The sequence below is a fragment of the Lemur catta genome, chromosome 13 (assembly GCF_020740605.2).
Source record: "Lemur catta isolate mLemCat1 chromosome 13, mLemCat1.pri, whole genome shotgun sequence".
NCBI lineage: Eukaryota > Metazoa > Chordata > Mammalia > Primates > Lemuridae > Lemur > Lemur catta.
The window spans coordinates 77,197,964-77,216,957 of record NC_059140.1 but is presented as its reverse complement, the minus strand read 5'-3'; the positions used below and the strand labels follow the sequence as shown (position 1 = coordinate 77,216,957).

The 18,994-nt window shown below is 36.6% G+C and overlaps 1 protein-coding gene across 3 annotated transcripts in view; it reads right to left on the bottom strand.

Annotated features, from left to right (window-relative positions):
• Nucleotides 1–18,994, bottom strand: part of USP12 (ubiquitin specific peptidase 12) — an 84,110-nt gene that overhangs the window by 15,277 nt on the left and 49,839 nt on the right. The window contains exons 1-5 of one of the 3 annotated variants that reach the window (XM_045566753.1): nt 13,326–13,404; nt 9,559–9,641; nt 4,013–4,242; nt 3,298–3,374; nt 3,097–3,180 (exon numbers count right to left, since the gene is read on the bottom strand). In XM_045566753.1, coding sequence (XP_045422709.1) covers nt 3,097–3,180; nt 3,298–3,374; nt 4,013–4,225 — 374 coding nt within the window. In that variant the 5' untranslated portion in view covers nt 4,226–4,242; nt 9,559–9,641; nt 13,326–13,404. Of the gene's footprint in view, nt 1–3,096; nt 3,181–3,297; nt 3,375–4,012; nt 4,243–9,558; nt 9,642–13,325; nt 13,540–18,994 lie in introns of those variants that run through there. The other 2 variants (XM_045566752.1, XM_045566754.1) reach the window with 2 other exon arrangements.

The following is an 18,994-nucleotide window of genomic DNA, read 5'->3' as shown; positions in this document are numbered from 1 at the left end:
TCTAGTAGAAAATGGAAAGAAATTAACCGGACAACTAAAAATATGCAGAAAAAAGTTAGTTGGGCATGGTGGCACATGCCTGTAGTCCCAGCTACTCGGGAGGTTGAGGCAGTAGGATTGCTTGAGCCCAGGAGTTTGAGGTTGCTGTGAGCTAGGCTGACACCAGGGCACTCTAGCCCGGGCAACAGAGTAAGACTCTGTCTCAAAAAAATAAAAATAAAAAAATAAAAAACCTAGGATATATATAAAATGTTAGCAATGCTTTTATAGTGATTCTTAATTGATTTCTACTCCTCTGTATTTTCTGATTTCTTTACAAAATATACTCCTAATGTAATTTTCTAATATGTTAAATTCTCGTGGATGTCTTCAAAACAAACAGAATGACTTCACAGACAATTCTTGATCTCTCGTGTATGATCACTGGTATAACCATCACTCTATGTGAAGGGCAGCTTATGCTCACAGATGGGCGTTCCTCCCTGTAGTCAGCAGAGTTTGCAAGTTGTATTCCTCTTAGCTACATTTAGTCCTTGACTCTATCTTCCTTAATCAAGTCTTAGGCACTTTCTATGACATTTTCAGGATGAATCTAATACATCAGCCCCCATGCCTCTGATCAAACTTATCCAAGGTACTCTTCATTGTCTGCACTAATGGACGGGAACAGTGAATAATCAGTTTTCATTACTTGGTCCATTATCAAAAACACTTCCCTCCCTAGTAGATGTCCAAAACAAAAACAGGAATAGAATCATTTAAAAATCTAAGCTCTTCCTCATCCCCTTAATGAACAATTCAGAGTAACCATTAGAAGAGGTCAAATAAGATAGACATCTATGTAGGCAGGGGAGGGGGAAGCTCGAGTAGAGTCGGAGGGTCTGCATGGACTCTGTGTGTGTGTGTGCGTGTGTGCGCATGGTGTGTACATGAGCATGGGAAGGGGCAGGCAGGGAGAGTGAGATTGGTTTTCTACAGGTGCACTGACCAAGTAAGTAGATATAGTAAGGATAACAGGAGCCAATTTTACTTTCAGAGAAATGAATTACAAATACTATGGTGGTGGCTGTAATTCAGAGATATCACTGTGAATTCACGGTTTTCAATGAACACGTAGATAAGAAAATAAATACAGATGTAAATGTCTATTTACAGAGGATAGCTCTTTTCATTAAGGGGGCTCAGGAATAGCAACGAGCACTATACAAGGTCCTGGTTCTTAAACATCATTCTCCCCTAAAAGGAACCAGAGCTTGTTGGAGAAATAGCTGGTTCCAGGGAAGGCGCAAGGAAAGTACAAAATGAGCCTGGAACATTTTGTGCCAGAAAGTAAAGAAGTACTCAAGAATGATGGGACATATCAAAAAAAAACATAGGAGCCAGCTTGAAGGGGCTCCCACTGGTCAAACTGGGGATAATTTGAGCATGAAAATAAATAAAAATGGTAATGGATTTTAACTCACTCAATAAAACTAGAACCTTTGAGTCTACTCTGAGATTTAAAAAAATGGACAAATTGAAAATTTAATGAAGAATGGGATATTTACAATCTCGAAATACCTCCATACAAAATACTTATAAATTACAATGGGAAAAAGTACAGCTAAACAGTGGAGAACTCTGGAAAACAAGTGGGAGACACTCTGATTAAGTGGGGAACACTAAGTGTTCAACAATAACATCACCAGTAATGGGATATACAGAAAAGTGTTAACATGGCTTCAAACTATCCTCAGAAAGGTTTGCTTGCAAGGATTGTTCTTAGTATCTGGCAACTTGGACTGGGGGATGTTCTAAACATTCCCTAACTGGTAAGGGTGTCTCACTGTGCCTAAATGGTTTGAACAATACGGTTTATGCTGAACACCTGCTTTCTTTCATTACTGAGTTTGTAATGAGCTCCTTGTGTTGTTACAATTGGATGCTAAGAGAATTAAGTCTTATGTGACTCCAGTGGGACAGTGACTCTTGGAAGCTTGCCTGGCCTTCCCCTTTGCTGACTGTGTTTTGCATCCTTTCCCTGTAATAAGTCTTAGCTGTGAGCACGAGTATATGCCAAGTACTGTGACTTCTTCTAGGAAATCACCAAACCTGGGGGTAGTTTTAGGGATGCCCCAACACATGGGACAAATCAAATCTCAGCCTACGCAATAGGATACAATGAGAAAAATGCAGCATCACTTCTGCAAGGTTTCTGTCCAAGCATAACCTGAATCTAATCGTGAGAAAACATGAAACAAACCCAACTGAGGGACGTTCTACTGAACAACTATTAATAACTAACTTGTGATGTTCAAAAGATTCAAGATCATTAAAGTCAAGAAAAGACAGAGGAACTGTTTCAAACTGAAACAGACTACACAGACTGAATGCTAAATGTAACGTGTGGTTCTGGACTGGATTCTTCTTCTCTAAAGGACACTATTGGCACATCTGGTGATACCAAAACAAGGTCTGAGATAACAGTAGGATGTCAGTGTCACTTTCCTGATTTGGACAGATATAGGCATATAGAAAAACTGCCTTGCTAATAGGAAATACCTGGTAAAGTGCCAGGGGCCATGGGATATCATATGAGTAACTGACTTTCAAATGGCTTAAGGCAAAAAAGCATTCTTGGTACTATTCATGCAACTTTTCTCCAGAGTTTGAGATTGTTTCAAAATAAAAAGTAATGATGATGGTGATTCCATTCCTTGGCACCAAACCAGTCTTAAGTACCACACTAAGGGACATACAACATCCTATGTAGGAAGAACAGAAACTGAGAGTGGTGAGAGGAGCACTTTTTCTCATGAAGAAAAAGGTCTACCAAATCAGCAAAGCTTTGAAGCCCAATATTTTAACTGTACTGGTTTATAATTATTAAATAATTACTAAACATACAAAATCACTTGATTTACAGAGTTTTTATAATGAAAGTATCAAGCAGAGTATCATTTATCTAGTAATACTTAGTGAGCCTTAAATGTTAGTGATAAAATCAAGACTTTTCACTCAATGTAAATTTTCACAGATTACTTTTCTAAGCCCATCTACAACATCCATTACCCTCCCCCAAAACATGACTTGGAAATTCACAAAGCACCAAGTTACCGTTTGTGTGCTTCCTGTTTGCTGCGACACTCTTCACAGTAATATTTGTATTCACTGCAGAGAGTTTCTGTGTTGCTAAAACCCCTGTGTAAAAGTCAAAATAAATTTATTTCATATATACCAGAAAACTATGTATCTATTTAAAAATATTCTAAACCAATAACAATTATGAAATTTCAAAATAAATAATTCTATATATACCTTAAGCAGTGAGTAATTGATGTGTTTTGTTCCACGTCAACAGAAAGGTCTAAAAAATCTTCATCTTTACTGCTTATCTGTAAAGATAATAAATTTTCTTTAATTTTTTTCAAATGTTGGTAAACCATGGTTCCCAATTAACAGAATTAAATGCATTCTATTACTCTTATTAGTAGTAACTAGGCACTACCAATGTGGCATTCTCTGTGAGTGCTCCTTCTCAGTCTCATTGCCTGGCTTTTCTTTCCCTGTTTATTCTTTAGATACGATTGTTCACTAGGGTTTCACTGTGGGTTGCTTCTCTGTACTGGGAGGAGTGTGTTCCCTTTTTATTTTCACGTGTGCTCATGTGTCCCAAATATAGCTCTCCAGCCTAGACTTCTTCCCTAAGTTTTAGTCCAGTATCTCCTATCATGTCATACCAGGCGTGACATGACATTAGGACATATTAGCCCAACAGCAACCAGATGTGTTCACAACCACCTTGAAAGTGACACACTGCTCTGCTTGGTGACTACCTCCAGTATTCACTGTCAATAAGCAGCATTAACATTAAAGTACAGATAAACTCCTTTCAACTGAAAAATACATCTTTAACTTTTATACTATGTCTAAGAATTACAACTTTCAAGTTCACTTCCTATCTTCTTATCCTCAAAGAACTTTTAATGTAATGAATTAAATTTTTCTATATACGATTTTATGATATACTTACAGTTTCACAAGTAAGACATCTGGTTTCATTAGTTAATGTTCCCTGAAAAATCTCGTGAACCCACGTTGGGTCTGGTGTGCTGTTGTTATTTTCACTATCAATATTACCATTCGGTAAGCGGCCATTTTGTTTTTCCTGCTTTCTCTCTTCTTGTAAAATATCAGCAATTGTATTTAGTAGATAATTTAAGAATTCATGGGCATCTTGTTGCATGTAGTTGTCAAAAAGCTCTAAAAACAAAAACATAATATTAGAGAATTATTTCAGAATTAATAACTTCATAAAAACAAATTTTAAAAAGAAAAATATTCTATCAGAACTAAAAGTATAAATGCTTCATATTATTTGTAACACATAAGAAATAGGTAACTTTCACATCTAAAAATATTGACTGAATTTGGGGAAAATAAAGTTAAGATGAATAAAAATCTTAAAAAAATACTAATTGATCCATGAGAAGAGGGCCAAACCTCTCCTCATACATTTCCATCATAGATACTAGGAAGATAAGAAGCAATTATGCTTTTATTAGCTCCTCTCATCCATTATTCCATAAATATTATAACATGGCAAGCTTTAAAGCAGAAGCTGGACAACCACTCGCCAAAGCCAAGCCAACTGCTTAAGAACCACAAAGTTTATTAAAAATAAATTACTGGACCATACATCCTGAGATTCTGGTTTAGGTGAAGCCCAAAACCTGGGGTCTTTTGAAACTCACCCAGGTGACTCTGATGTGTAGTCAGATTTAGGAATAATGGTATCAGGAATTATCTATGTAATTTAAGTAATCTCTAAAGTCTCTTGCAAATGTGAGATTTTATCATTCCAGAAAATGTTCCCTGCAGTTACACAAACGAATGAGTATAATGGCAATACTGACAGTGCTAACACCAAGCACTTTGCCTGTGCTTGGCATTGCCCAGCTCTACCACAGGACAGTGAGGACTTCAGAAGCAGTTATCTCATTCAATCCTCTCAACTGTGTGATACTGTTATTAACTTTATTTTTAAATGAGAAAACAGGATGAGAGAGGGTGAAGTCACACTGCCAGGAAATAGCAGAGCCAGGATTCAAACCAGGCAGCCAGACTCCCCGTGCTACATACAAAGAAATGCCCAGTGTGAGCCTACACACATACATACAGATTATTCAATAAAATATACTGAGAAGAATTACCTATTTAGGAAATCATATGTTTAGATCTTCAATATACATTTAATACAGTCCAGAAAGGTTTTGCAGTTTAAAAATGAATGCATACAAATTGAGAAAAAAATTTAGGGAAAGTTTTTTTTAAGATAAATGGAATGAAAAATTACATTTTAGAAGAGATACAGATGTGACTACATAAAATTAAGGTCTACGTATTAGAAATCTTTTAGAAAGTTAAAAAAACAGCAAAACCTGAAAATTAACATTTTTAACATATAAAGACATCATACAAAAGAAAACCAAAATGGGCAAAGGACTTGAAATTAACAATTTATAGAAAAAAATTTCAAAAGGCTAAGAAACACAAGAAAATGTTCAACCCTATGGTAATAAACAAAGGTCTTGATTGTCCAGTCCATAAAATGGGATACCACCTTCCTTTGCAAAGTTATTATAAAAATATAATAAAATGGGAATTAAGTGAAGATATTTATTGTGCAGATATATTCAAAGTAAATAATTATTTTAATCTTGGTGTCAAAAGATCCCTTAAAAGTCTCAATTTCAGATGCAGCTGTCAGAGTGAGACTGTTTGGGTTGGTGTTATGGTTCTACCTCTAACTCTACCTGTGTCACAGGCAATTTACTTAGCCTCCCTGCACCACAGTTCCTCATCTGAAAACCAGGGTTCATAATAGTACCTGCCTCACAAGGTTGTTATGAAAATTAAAACTGCTTAGAACACAGCAATGGGTTTTACTGGTTTTGTATTCCATTCAATAGAAATAACAATGGTAATAATAGCAATATTATTATAGGTTGAATATCTATTATCCAAAATGCTTGAGACCAGAAATGTTTTTGGGTTTTGGGTTGTTTCAGATTTTACAATATTTACATAAACATAATGAGATATCTTGGGGGTGGGACCCAAGTCTAAATATGAAATTTATTTGTTTCACCTATACCTTTACACACAGCCTAAAGGTAATTTTATATAGTATTTTTAATAATTTTGTGCAGGCAACAAAGTTTGTGTACACTGAACCAAAAGAAAGCAAAGATATCACTGTCTCAGCCATCCATGTGGCTTTGTGGCACTCAAAAAGTTTCAGATTTCAGATTTTGAATTTTCAGATTAGGGATTCTCAACCTGTATTATTGTTCTTGCTACCGAACAGAATACAAACCCATCCAAGACTGATTGCATAAAAATTAAGAACTATATGGCAAAGTCAACATAAATGAAGACAACTGACAAACAGGAGAATGTATTTGCATCTTAATGTTCAAAGTATGTAAAAGCTCAATATCCTGGGTATTCAAAAAACTCCTTTACAAAACAAGAAAAGGAAAACCAACCAAAAAAATGGCAAAGGGAAATAATGGGCAATTCACAGTAAAAATACAAATGCCTAAACAATACATGACAAGTGGCTGGGAATAAAAATTAAAACAATGACAGAAATTCATTTTTGCTCATCACTTTGGCAACACAGAGAATGACTTTGTGTCCAGTGTTGGCTTGAGCGTGGAAACTGACATGGCACGTTGTAAAGGACAATTTTGGTAATGTCTTTAAAAGAATGTAACCTAGTTCCCAGTATCAATATCAGGTAAATACCTGTGCGTGCACTGAAACAAGCATAAATGTGCCTGCTTATTTATAACAGCAAAAGTCTGAAAATATCCTAAATGTTTATCAACAGAATGGTTTATTTAAATTATGGTATCATTTTCTCATGGAGCACTGAGCAACAGTTAAAAAGGAAGTCGTTCCATAGGGACTTACATGGCAAAACCGCCAGGATATTAAGTCCAACAAGGATGCTGAACATGTGTAGTGGATCCCAGTTATGAAAAGCAAACAACACCCAGAAGACCCCACAGAACGTGACTATAGCTTTCTATTTGGACATATCTATTTAAATGCATAGAAAAGGGTTTGTTAAATCAAGTTATTTTTAAGGAAGGTAAGATTGAGGGGCTGGAGAGTGGGCAAAGTGTCCATGGAAATTTCTATTTTTTCTTAACTGAAATTTTACTGTAAGACTGTATTATCTATTTAAAAATAAAACAGAGGTTTCCATACAAAAAGTCCACTTCCCTGCTCCCCATCACTGCCTGTTGCACATCCCTCATATCCGATTTCTTCCCAAGCCCTTTACGTTTTTAAAACCCATTTCCTGCCTGTCTAGTCTGTTCCATTGCTATTGTGATCTCTGTACATGTTGGCTCCCCTCACTCAGCCCACTAACAGTCTCCTTTCCTTCAGTTTCACACAAGCTCGATTCACAGACACTGAATCTTTCTACCTAAGAATTTTCCCTGGTATCTCCAGCATTACATGGTAAAATTCACATTAAATCTTCCATGTTCATTATTTAGTTGTTTTCACATACCTAAATGCATTCTACAAATTTGGATCTCAAATCAAACAGAATAATATTAAGAACATGGAACTGGGTGCAGTGGCTCGCACCTATAATCCCAGCCACTCCCAAGGCTAAGGTGGAAGGATCGCTTGAGCCCAGGAGTTTGAGACCAGCCTGGGTGACAGGGCAAGACCCCATCTCCAAAGGGGAAAAAAAAAAGAACGTACCTGGAGCCACATTTCATTTCTCTGCTGTAAGTTTAGGCTGAGGGATTCTATTCACCTTAAACAAACTCCCCATGTTATGTTTAAGAACGATGAAAGCCATGAGTTCTAAAAATTACAGTATTAGCTTATGTGGACTTAACATCTAATTGATCTTTGATGTGGTATTCTGTGTGGGGTTTTGCCCATGAGGGACAGTAGACCCAAAGCACTATGACACCACTCCCCACTCCCTGCTCACACATTAGTCACTGCAGCATCCCCCAACACTGTGAGGCAGCCTGCAGCTCTCAAGCCCTCTCAGTAGTCCACTCTACCCCTCCAAGGCCAAGTCATACTGAGAACCCTCAGATGGTTCTGCCACTGAAAGGTCTAGAGACCAAAGCTGAGCCAACTGAAGTCAATTTAACTTTGCCTCTCAAGGTAACAGTCCTTCATCTCTGAAAATAATAGATACTTCACCGCTCAGTCCCTATCCTCTACTACCCTTATTTGCTTATTGTATCTTATTTCTTTCCTTGTCCTTGGGATTTTTTTTTTTTCATTCCCAATTCTTTCTTCCGCTCCTTCTAGGAACCACATTCTGTTCTTAACAAATTCCCCATCTCCTTAATCTCTGGCATTTTCTAGCTCCCTGCTGCCACCTCTAAACTATTACATTTTCACTTAAATATCAAAACTTTCCCTCAATCAAAAAAGTACATAAGATCTAGCCATACCATGACCCCTGACCCTCCTCTCTCTGAGGCCATCTGCCAGCCCCTCTCACCCACTGATGCCCTGGTTCACGGCTTCTTTCTCCACCCTCCTCCTGCACTAACCTCAACACTTCAGTGTCTACTGTCCAGGCAGCTTCCTTAAGTGCACTTGAACCCCTTAAACACAAGAACCTTCATCTCTCACCCACTCACCTACGCCCAGGTCACAAGTCTAGAACCAAGCATCCACTTCAAAACGGTTCACAAAGACAAGGACTGGAAGTTAATTACGCTACAGTTGCTGGGGGCAGGGGTGCTTAAGAATAATAGTGAAAACAAACTGGAAAAGTCCTGGAGGCATCTGACAAGAAGGATAACAGGGGAAGACTAGTGAAAAGATCTTATGAGCACTGCTGAGGGCCCAGTGAAGGCTGGAGGTGATTAATTCACCACACTGGGTAACTCCATGCTGGCTCAATGCCACAATCTAAAGTAGTCTAATTTTTCCCTGTTAAAAAAAATTATTTTAGCATGTATGCTTTTCAAAACAATTATTTTAGCAAAAATATGCAAATGTTTTTGCTTTTTAAAAATTTACAACACTTTTTTTGGATGATCTTTTAACACAGAACAATGACTTCATATTTACAAAAATACCTCAACTGACTGGAATGTTCTGGAAATGAGAAGCAAAGTAAACCAAAAAATACTCTTAAACTTTTGTTGAGATATTTCTAAAATAATTTTTATATATTTTATTTATAGATAGATAGATAGATATACACATACATACACACACACATAATATACTGAATATGCCAGAATCTTGCAGTGCCTGAAAGAGGTCACTATAGTTTTAAAAACATCAACCAGGACTGCATAAATATCAAAACATCATCAACGGAATGACCTCAGAATGACAATCCCTGTGAACCACATTAGATTTAATTCTTAAAACCCAGGTTTTCTTACGGTTTGCCTTCTTCTTTGCTAACTAGCATAATGGGAAAGGTGAACTTCAAACTTTCGTAAATTAAACAAATTCATTCATTCATTCATTCATTCATTCAACAAATATTTAGTAAGCACCTACTATGTGCCAGGAACTGGATTATGTGCTGGGAATACAATGGTGAGCAAAAACAAATGGTTTCCCTCCATCATGGAACTGACAGTCTAGTGGGAGAGACAGACAATTTCATTATTAAATAAATGTATGATTATAAACTATTATAGTCCTGATATAGCTGCAACATTAATGTAAAAACAAAAAAAAAGAATAACTAAATCACTGCTTAAAAATAGGTTATGTTTTCTTCATAATCAAAAATAGCTACAGCTTTCATCACACAAAATACCTTGTATGCTGTCTTGGAGAAAGAGAAGTATTTGAAATAAATATAAGAAATTGTTCAAATCTATTTAATAGGTGTTACTTATGAACAACTAACATCTCCTCACTTGAGGAAGAATAAGACTTAAATATATATATATATACACACACACATATGTTTTTGTATCTCTCCATGGCACCTGAAACGTTGCTATGTCCATGCAGGTTTCTTGGGAACGAGGACCTTTCTATCTCATTCCCTGCTATGTCCCTAGCACTTACAACAGCACCTGCCACATATTAGATGTGCTTCCCATTTTTTGAATGAATGAATGAATGAATGAATGAATAGAAAGAATGAACAACAGGGGTTGAAACAGCTAAGATGATATCAGAAAAGCAGATTTGTCCCAAAACAACAACTTGAATGGTGTATATTGCTAACATTCCGTGAGCGGGAGCACACAGCTACAGATGCCAGCTGATGGGTCCCTCGAGCCACCTTAAAAGATCCCAAACAGCCCAGGTGAGAGTTAGCCCTCGCTAACACAATTAGATTACCAACCTGTGTTTTATTTCTTCCAAAATGACAGCAGAGAGCCTATGCGCAGGCAGTAACTGTGAAGAGATGCCTTCATTTCTTAACCTAGGTGCTGCAATGGCCTCCGGGCTGGTCTCCTGCCTCTACTCTCATGCCGCCAGTACCCACCCATTCCCACCCAGTAGCCAGAGGATCTTCTGATGCAAATCAGAACATACCACCCACCTGCCCAGAACCCTCCAATGACTTCCCATGGCTTTCAAGTAACACCTGAGCTCCAGGCCCTTGCCTTTTTCTCTAACTTTATTTTACTCCAATCTTGCTGTGCTAGTGAGAAATGGTTTATTTCTCACTTCAAATTTCTGACTAACATCACCTTATGAAACACCTCCTCCAACCACTGAGATCTAAGCCATTAACTCCCTCATTTGCTGTTCCCTTTCCCTGCCTTCTTTTTCTTCAGGGCGGTGACATACCATACAACATGATTACTGTTGACCTGTCTTCCCAACTAGACTGTCAGATCCATGAAGGCTTATGTGTATGCCCAATTCCCAGAGAGTGCCTGGCACACAACAGGAAACATATATATATTATATATACACAATTGATCAATTCAGACATTCAGCTGGCATCCACCCCATCATCTAAGATAACATTTATGGAGTTAGTGCTGTTGCACAGTATGTGGGAGCACTGTGCAACAGTCCTCTTATGCTTTGATTAGGTAACATGATTTAAATTTTAAAAACAAAAACTCAGTGAATAGAAATTAAAATCAGTTCTTTCCAAGGGATATCAAAAACATCAGTAATGTAAAGCAACACTGGTTAAAACAGTATGAGGCTAATATCTATTGAGAATAAAACATGAAGTTTTTAACATAGTATGGAAGGAAACTGATTTAGGAAGAACTGTCCAACAGTGAAAGTTAGTAGAAATACTGAAATGGACAACATATTTTCAGAGATTTAAAACAAACAAAATTTCAGAAGGAAACATATATAAATAATATATTAGTATGTTAAATCCCCTTTGATTTGTATACTCTTCTTGCCATAATTACCAGGGAAAAATTCAAAAGCGAAAAATATATTTCAAAACATATTTATAAATGTCAGCAACATCAAATAATAAAAATACCTTTCTGTCTGTTAAAAAAAAAACTTTTCTATTAAATATTATTTCTGAAGTTTAGGAAAATGAAACAAAACTTATGAGAAGACAGGCTTAGAATAAATATCTATTCTGAAATCATTCTCATTCAAAGAAATATTTAAGAAGTCTATTGTGTTATCAACTTCCTCTGCCTAAATAAAATTTCAGAAAATATTGAACAATTAAAAATTATTGAACACTGTAAAAAAATCCCAGATTTGACAAGCAAACACATAATGCCATAGGTGTATAACCACACTGCACTTTCAAAACACAATAACTTGAATTCTGTTCAGCATGAATCAATCTAACTTAAAAAAATTGTATACATAAAGAGCACATGCACTAGATTAATAAGGCCAAGAAAAATGTATTATTAAATGAAAAGGAAAATAACGTGTGCTCTGTGTGTTGCATGCTTCTGACACTGAACATTTCTAAAATCCTAACAAAGTCACTGAGAAAGCATGGCATGTTCAATTACCACGCACATCAATTTTCCACCAAGACAAAACTTTTAAAGTTTCATACTGACACAGACAAAAAGATTGAAAAGACTTGATCGCTCAATCCACATTCTAATAGGCTATATTTGGTTTTCTAAAAAACAGAAAATATTATTAAACAGATCTGTAATCTAAGAAAGTAAACATGTTTGGTTTTCATTAGGGGAAACAAAAAAAAAAGATGTGTTTTTGTGGGCAATTAATGAACTATTCTACACGTGTATGAGGGGGAAATGAACAAATCTTTAACCTGCATATCAGATTCAAGAATAATAGCCTATAGCCATGCTGTGCTATTTCAGGGTCTTCTTATATTTCAAGGAACTAGATATGATCCAGGCTTATCTCAATCAATGTGATAATGAACACTGTCAACTAACTGAAGGCCAGGATTATACATTAGTGTATTTAATAACAACCTTAAAGTCTTCTTGAATCGTGTTTGTGGGCATCCTTCTATTTAATAGGTAACAAATCAAACTAAAAGTGCCATTCAATTTTATTTCTACTATGACTGAAATGCCTACATCAAACAAAACCCAGAATTCCACATTATTTAAATTCCATTTGAATTTTTGAGGCAGTATACCACGTTAGAACGAACCCTGGGCTTTGGGATCAGGGAGAAGCAAGTCTGTATGCCAAGCTCTGCCATCACTCTGTGTGACCTCAGACAAATTAACTTCTCTGAGCCTCGGTTATTTCATGTAAACTGAGGTGATAACATCTAACTTACTGGCCTGTGGTGAAAATTAAATGAAAAATATTTCAAAAGAGAAAAGAGAGGTGGAGCTTACTCAGTAGCTACTTTTAAAACGGACAGGGGATTAAAACTTATCTACCCTAAACCAGAAGGTCCAAGTTCTTATTCTGGCTCTTTCCTTTCCCTGGGGGGTGACTCCTGGCAAGTTTTTAGCTTCTGGTTTTTTCATGGCCAAAATGGAGGAAGAAACATGCTCTATCTAAGGCTACTGTAAGGATCAAATGAGTTAACACACATGAAAGCATTATGAAAATAACAAATGCATGATCATGCAAAAAGCCAAGCAAGCAAAGAGAAAAATTGTAAGTTTTCATCTTCTGGAACATAGAATTTTATGTCTGTATAACACACTTTAAACATTAACCATACCTCACGTTAATTACTGTGAGACTGTCTCCTCCACTAAACTAGTACCTCCTTGAAGACATTCATCTTTGTTTTTTCAACAGCTAACATGCTATTAGGTGTAAAGATGATGCTCAACAAATGCTTGACTTACAGTACGCTGTATTTAACCTTCCTGTTATGTAATCCATACACTGGGAAGTAGAAGAATTACCATTTTCTTTCCGTAACCTTGTTATGAACTTCTTAGGAGGTATTACTCCAACCTTTTTCTTCTGAGTGGCTATGCTATGGAAGAGATCTGCTAAGCATGTAAGAAGGTTCTCCTTCTTCCTAGGTTGACTCTTGTAGGCTAGAACTTTTTCCCGAAATGGACGACAAAAATAAAGTGCTTGAAGAACTGAATTGCAGTAGCAGGTATTCCCAAACTACAAGATAAAAAAAAAAAAACAGTTTTGTTAAATTTAAGGCAACACATTTTCAAGAGAAAGAATTTCCCTGTATACAATGGAGAGAACTGAAAGAGATGACAATCAATTCTCATCGTTATTATAATACTGACCGTATTTTATATATTATACATTTTAAAATATTAATACAACTCTCAAAAATTCTTTAAAAACCACAAAGATGAGGTTTTCTATCAAGTTCTTAGGTGCACCAAAATAAACAAAAAACAAGATCCCCTAAAATGTGAGATTAAAAAGTCATGGGTATGACAGTCTAACAACCACTGAAATGCTGAATTGCCTGGTCACATTATCCCTGATATATCAGGAAGACATAGACCAGAGTCAGAGTCAAATCCTGAACTACGGTTCTCTCTCTTATTGGCCATGTGATTGGGAGTATGTCACTGCATCTCACTAAACTTCAATTTCCTCCTCTCTACTAAGGGGGAAGGGAAAAATAATCCTACCTAACAGAGTAAGTAAATGACACATAGTTTGATAATTATTTATTGGCTTCCTTTTCCCTTCCCAGTGATAAACATTGCCTCTAAAAGTTGGCTAATGAAACATGCATGAAAAAGGCTGTTTAGGATGATTTCCTCCATGCTCTTGTTTCTCAATGTTCAATTTCTTAAAAACAAATAAAAAGACAGCACTTTAGGGTTGAAACCTGCCCTGTGTTACCTCACCTGGTTCTGAAGATCCAAGTTTCTGACCAGGTTTAAAATCAGAGGAAACAAATTTTAAAAGTTGCCACCTTTCTCAAGGTCTGATCATTGACTTTTCAATTGCTTAGTAAACAAAATGGCCCATTCTTGCTTTTAAACTTTCTCTAACACCTTTTTCTCAAAGTCTTAAAAAAATCCCCCATCACAAATATTCTTTATATCCCCACCAATAAGATCATTTTGAGTTCACACATTTATAAACTACACATACTACTATATTACACACATTAAAATATAAAAGAATATAATTAAGAAATGTGCATTTTAAATTTTGTCTTATTACACAAAATTTTTTTTTTCACTAAAAATTATTAACATTTAAGTGAGAGCAATGAGACTGAGTATGCCTTTTTGTAAACCATGGGTTTTAGACTTTAAAACAGTGATTTAAGTCTGGGTTTACGTTCAGTTATTTGGATATATGGTTTTAATGGCTATCAAAACTGAAAAAGTTATATTCATGAAGATACATAGGTTCAAGTGAAGAAGAGTCTCATGGATTACCTTTACTCTCTAGATCACAGTTATTCAGTTTTCAGCCCTATCTACCAAATGTGTTTGAATTCATTTAGTGAATGAATGTCTGCCTTGAGGGCAGCACAGCACAGTAATTAAGTACATAGCATTTAAACCAAGCTGTCTGGGTTCAAGTCTGTTTCCACTATTTGACCTTGGAAATTACTAAACCACTCTGTTTATCAATTTCTTCATCTGTAAAAGGGCGATAATAGCACCTACCTCTTAGAATTTTTAAAGGATTAAATGAATCACCCAACATAAAGCACTTACAACAGTTCCTGGCATTTCATCACTTTGTAGTCACTTTTAAAACAACCTTTTAAATCAACTAATATTAGATAATATAAATCTCTAAATCTACATTTAAATCATTATAGATTTGCAATAGCAGAACTGAGTAAGATACTATCAACCCTCTGGCACCATGAAACTTAAAGTGATACACAACCATATCATAGGTGGATAAAGATGGGCATCAGTATTATCCATATATTAAGAATTAGTGGCCGGGCGCGGTGGCTCACGCTTGTAATCCTAGCACTCTGGGAGGCCAAGGCGGGTGGAGCATTTGAGCTCAGGAGTTCGAGACCAGCCTGAGCAAGAGCAAGATCCCGTCTCTACTAAAAAAAATAGAAAGAAATGATCTGGACAGCTAAAAATATATATAGAAAAAAAATTAGCCGGGCATGGTGGCACATGCCTGTAGTCCCAGCTACTCGGAAGGCTGAGGCAGAAGGATTGCTTAAGCCCAGGAGTTGGAGGTTGCTGTGAGCTAGGCTGACACCACGGCACTCACTCTAGCCCGGGCAACAGAGCGAGACTCTGTCTCAAAAAAAAAAAAGAAAAAGAATTAGTAAAACTTAATCTATTATTTTTAGATTAAAATAAACATTAGAAATTCTAGGCCGGGCGCGGTGGCTCACGCCTGTAATCCTAGCTCTGGGAGGCCGAGGCGGGTGGATTGCTCAAGGTCAGGAGTTCGAGACCAGCCTGAGCAAGAGTGAGACCCCGTCTCTACTAAAGATAGAAAGAAATTATCTGGCCAACTAAAAATATATATACAAAAAATTAGCCGGGCATGGTGGCTCATGCCTGTAGTCCCAGCTACTCGGGAGGCTGAGGCAGTAGGATCGCTTAAGCCCAGGAGTCTGAGGTTGCTGTGAGCTAGGCTGATGCCACGGCACTCACTCTAGCCCGGGCAACAGAGTGAGACTCTGTCTCAAAAAAAAAAAAAAAAAAGAAATTCTAATATTTTCTTCCTATGCCTAATAGATACCTTGCATACTTCATTTGGAGACTACTGGCTTTAACCACCATAATGTCCGCAGTATTACCTTTTAAAAATGTTGAAAATGAACTACTTTTAAAGAAGCACAACTTCTTATGTTGTCCCCCATGCTGGACCTGGGTGATGGCCCCCATCCTACGAACATTCCCTTCTAAGTGAAGGCTCTCTTCCGCCAAACAGTCTTTATTTAGGTGGCCATGTTCCAGAACATTTTACCTCCACGTTCCCCTACCCATCACCCTCACTCCGGCCAACTGCACCAGAGTGGAGTACCCAATCCAGAAGTAGTCTTTCCATAGTCTAGGGGACGTCCGTTCCTCACCCCACACCCTTCTCCACTGCCCATGCTTCCTTGTAGGAACTGACTTCTCTTCTCTATGCACATTCTGTTAGGCTGTCAATCACAAGCCCTTGCATGGACTCTATAACAGGGCAGGAAACTTGATCTGGTCCAGCCAGAGTACCTGGGCGAGAGCTCTTTTGCCAGGTTTGATATGGATACTCTCTGGGCTCTCCAAGAGTGCAAACCTCAAGTACGCTATGGTCGTCAGGGAGAATAAATGGATGAAAATGAAATCAATAGAAAAGAAAACAGAACCAAGAGACATCTGCCTAATCAACTTTATAACCCACAAATGGAGAAAAGGTTTCATTTTTATTTCTTTTTCTCCTTCAAAATGCACCCAGCTCCAACTAGCAATTCAGGCTGAAGAGCTTTTTGTAAGATGGTCTAGGAATGCGACCATGAGTTTATAATGAAGATTCCACAGTCCTCACAAATGGATTTACTGAGCTCAACCTACTTGTGCACTGGGGCCTACCTGTGTTAGAAAACTAATAAAGAACCATAAAATAAAACCAGGAAAGAAAGCTATTCAAAAAAATGCAGACTGCATAAAAAAAATGACATACTACTAGGAGTTTCAATCACTCTCTACTATCAGCTCTACTAAAATAAGTACTAACCATCTACAAGACAAAAGGAAAAAAGGCAACTCGATTTATCAGATTAAAACAGTTTTCAAAGAATTTAGCTGACCATGTGTATAGCTGGCACGTAAGAGGAATATTTTATAGCAAAAAAAAAAAAAGTTTCCAAAGCCTCCTTTGCCTATCCAAAGTTCCTAAGCCACACTATTAATTCTCCTCTCTGACTTCCAATAATACTAGGAATATTAATGTATCTACAGGAGACAAGCCAAGAGGAAATCCCCACTCTATGTATTACACAAATTATAGTGATAGACACAGGAATTATCATTAAGAATAAACTGTTATAAAAGCTATTATTTGTGAAAATATACTTCCAAGACAAAAATATCTGCAATTTAAAAGTAACAAAAACTAGGTTACCATTAACAATATTGAGAGTAACCACTCTGTTTAATTTTCTGCTAGGTTAAACTATGGTTATTTTTCTTTCCATAAAAAAACAAAACAAAACTGCCCACATACATGTACTATTTCCCAAAGGAAAGTGCTTCTAAGTGATCCTACCACATTCACTGGTCAAAAAAAGTTATACAATCAGGCAGATCTAATAGGAATCTTTTTAGTATATACTTTTCTATAAAAGCAATTAAAATAAACCTGAAAATGCACATTTAGCTAATAACAGACTGATGAAAATGTACGTGGTGCCTCATTTTAACAAAATCCAACTGTTAGAAAAAATTAACCACAAAGCTTTTCTAAAGCAGCTACATTCCACTAATTAGTTGACAGATGCGGACAGGGACAGGGAAAAAGACTTTAAAATGTTGACCTTGAATTAACTAAGCCACTTGTCCCCCCAAAAAGGTCCAACTTTAACTTTTAAGGGACATATACATACAAGTAAATAGTGTGATAACTCTACAAATTAAAAAGAGGAAAAAGAACAAGAGAGAAACAAGAATGATGCCAACATAGGAGCTGAAAAATAAGACATAGAAAAAAGGCTGAAGGCATAAAACACAGTTGCAAAGTAGCCTGAAAGTATAAATCACAGAAAAAGTTACTCTAATCGCTCTACTAGTTTTGCTGCATCTAGTCTGACCACCACAGAGACTGAGCAGGAGAAACTGAGGGTTCCAGGACCCTTGTGTCAAGCAGAGGAGAGCAGGGAGACACCAACAGGAAACAGGATTTATTTCTGCATATAATTTAAGGCATTCATCGGCCTTTAATAGTTAGAGCTCTAGCCCCTGCAGAGATCTCAATTTTTTTGTATAATAAGAAGGCATAGAGACCAGAAACTATTTTCTACTCATCAAATGAATCTCCCCAGGGGATAAAGACAAGACTTCCTCTTATGGTCTCTTACTAACTTTATTCCCTCCAACTTCTCTTGATTTTACTGTTGTTCAGCTTCAAGGAGAAATTCAAATACTGTCTTTTGAATTTAAACTGATCCATGGGGATTAACAGAAATGAAGCTTTCTTAGAAACTGCTTTTTAATACAACTGACACTAGGCTTACTGAGTGGCAGTGATACTGAGATCATATTAAATTAAAAACAACATAACAGCAGAAGACAATATTATAGAGCTTTAGAACTCATTTCATATCACATTTATATAGGATATTATTTTACTTGTTCTGAGGGTATCTACAAAAAAGTTCAATATAAAATGGAGAAACTGAAATATTTATATGGAGAAAGGTTAAAGGTAAACAGTATCAATATATAAAGTACACTATTGTTCTGAAGAAAATGGGTTCTTCTGGGACACTATCAATGGGAACAATTTTACTATAATTCAAGACACATTAGCTCTGGAGTCTGAACCTAATAAGGGTGAAAGTCACAGGGAAATAGTAATAAGATTGGAGAAACTAGGTTTTTGCCATCCCAGAATTTAAATGAGGCTTTTGATCACTAAACAACTGTTTGTAAGCATAAACATTTTAGAT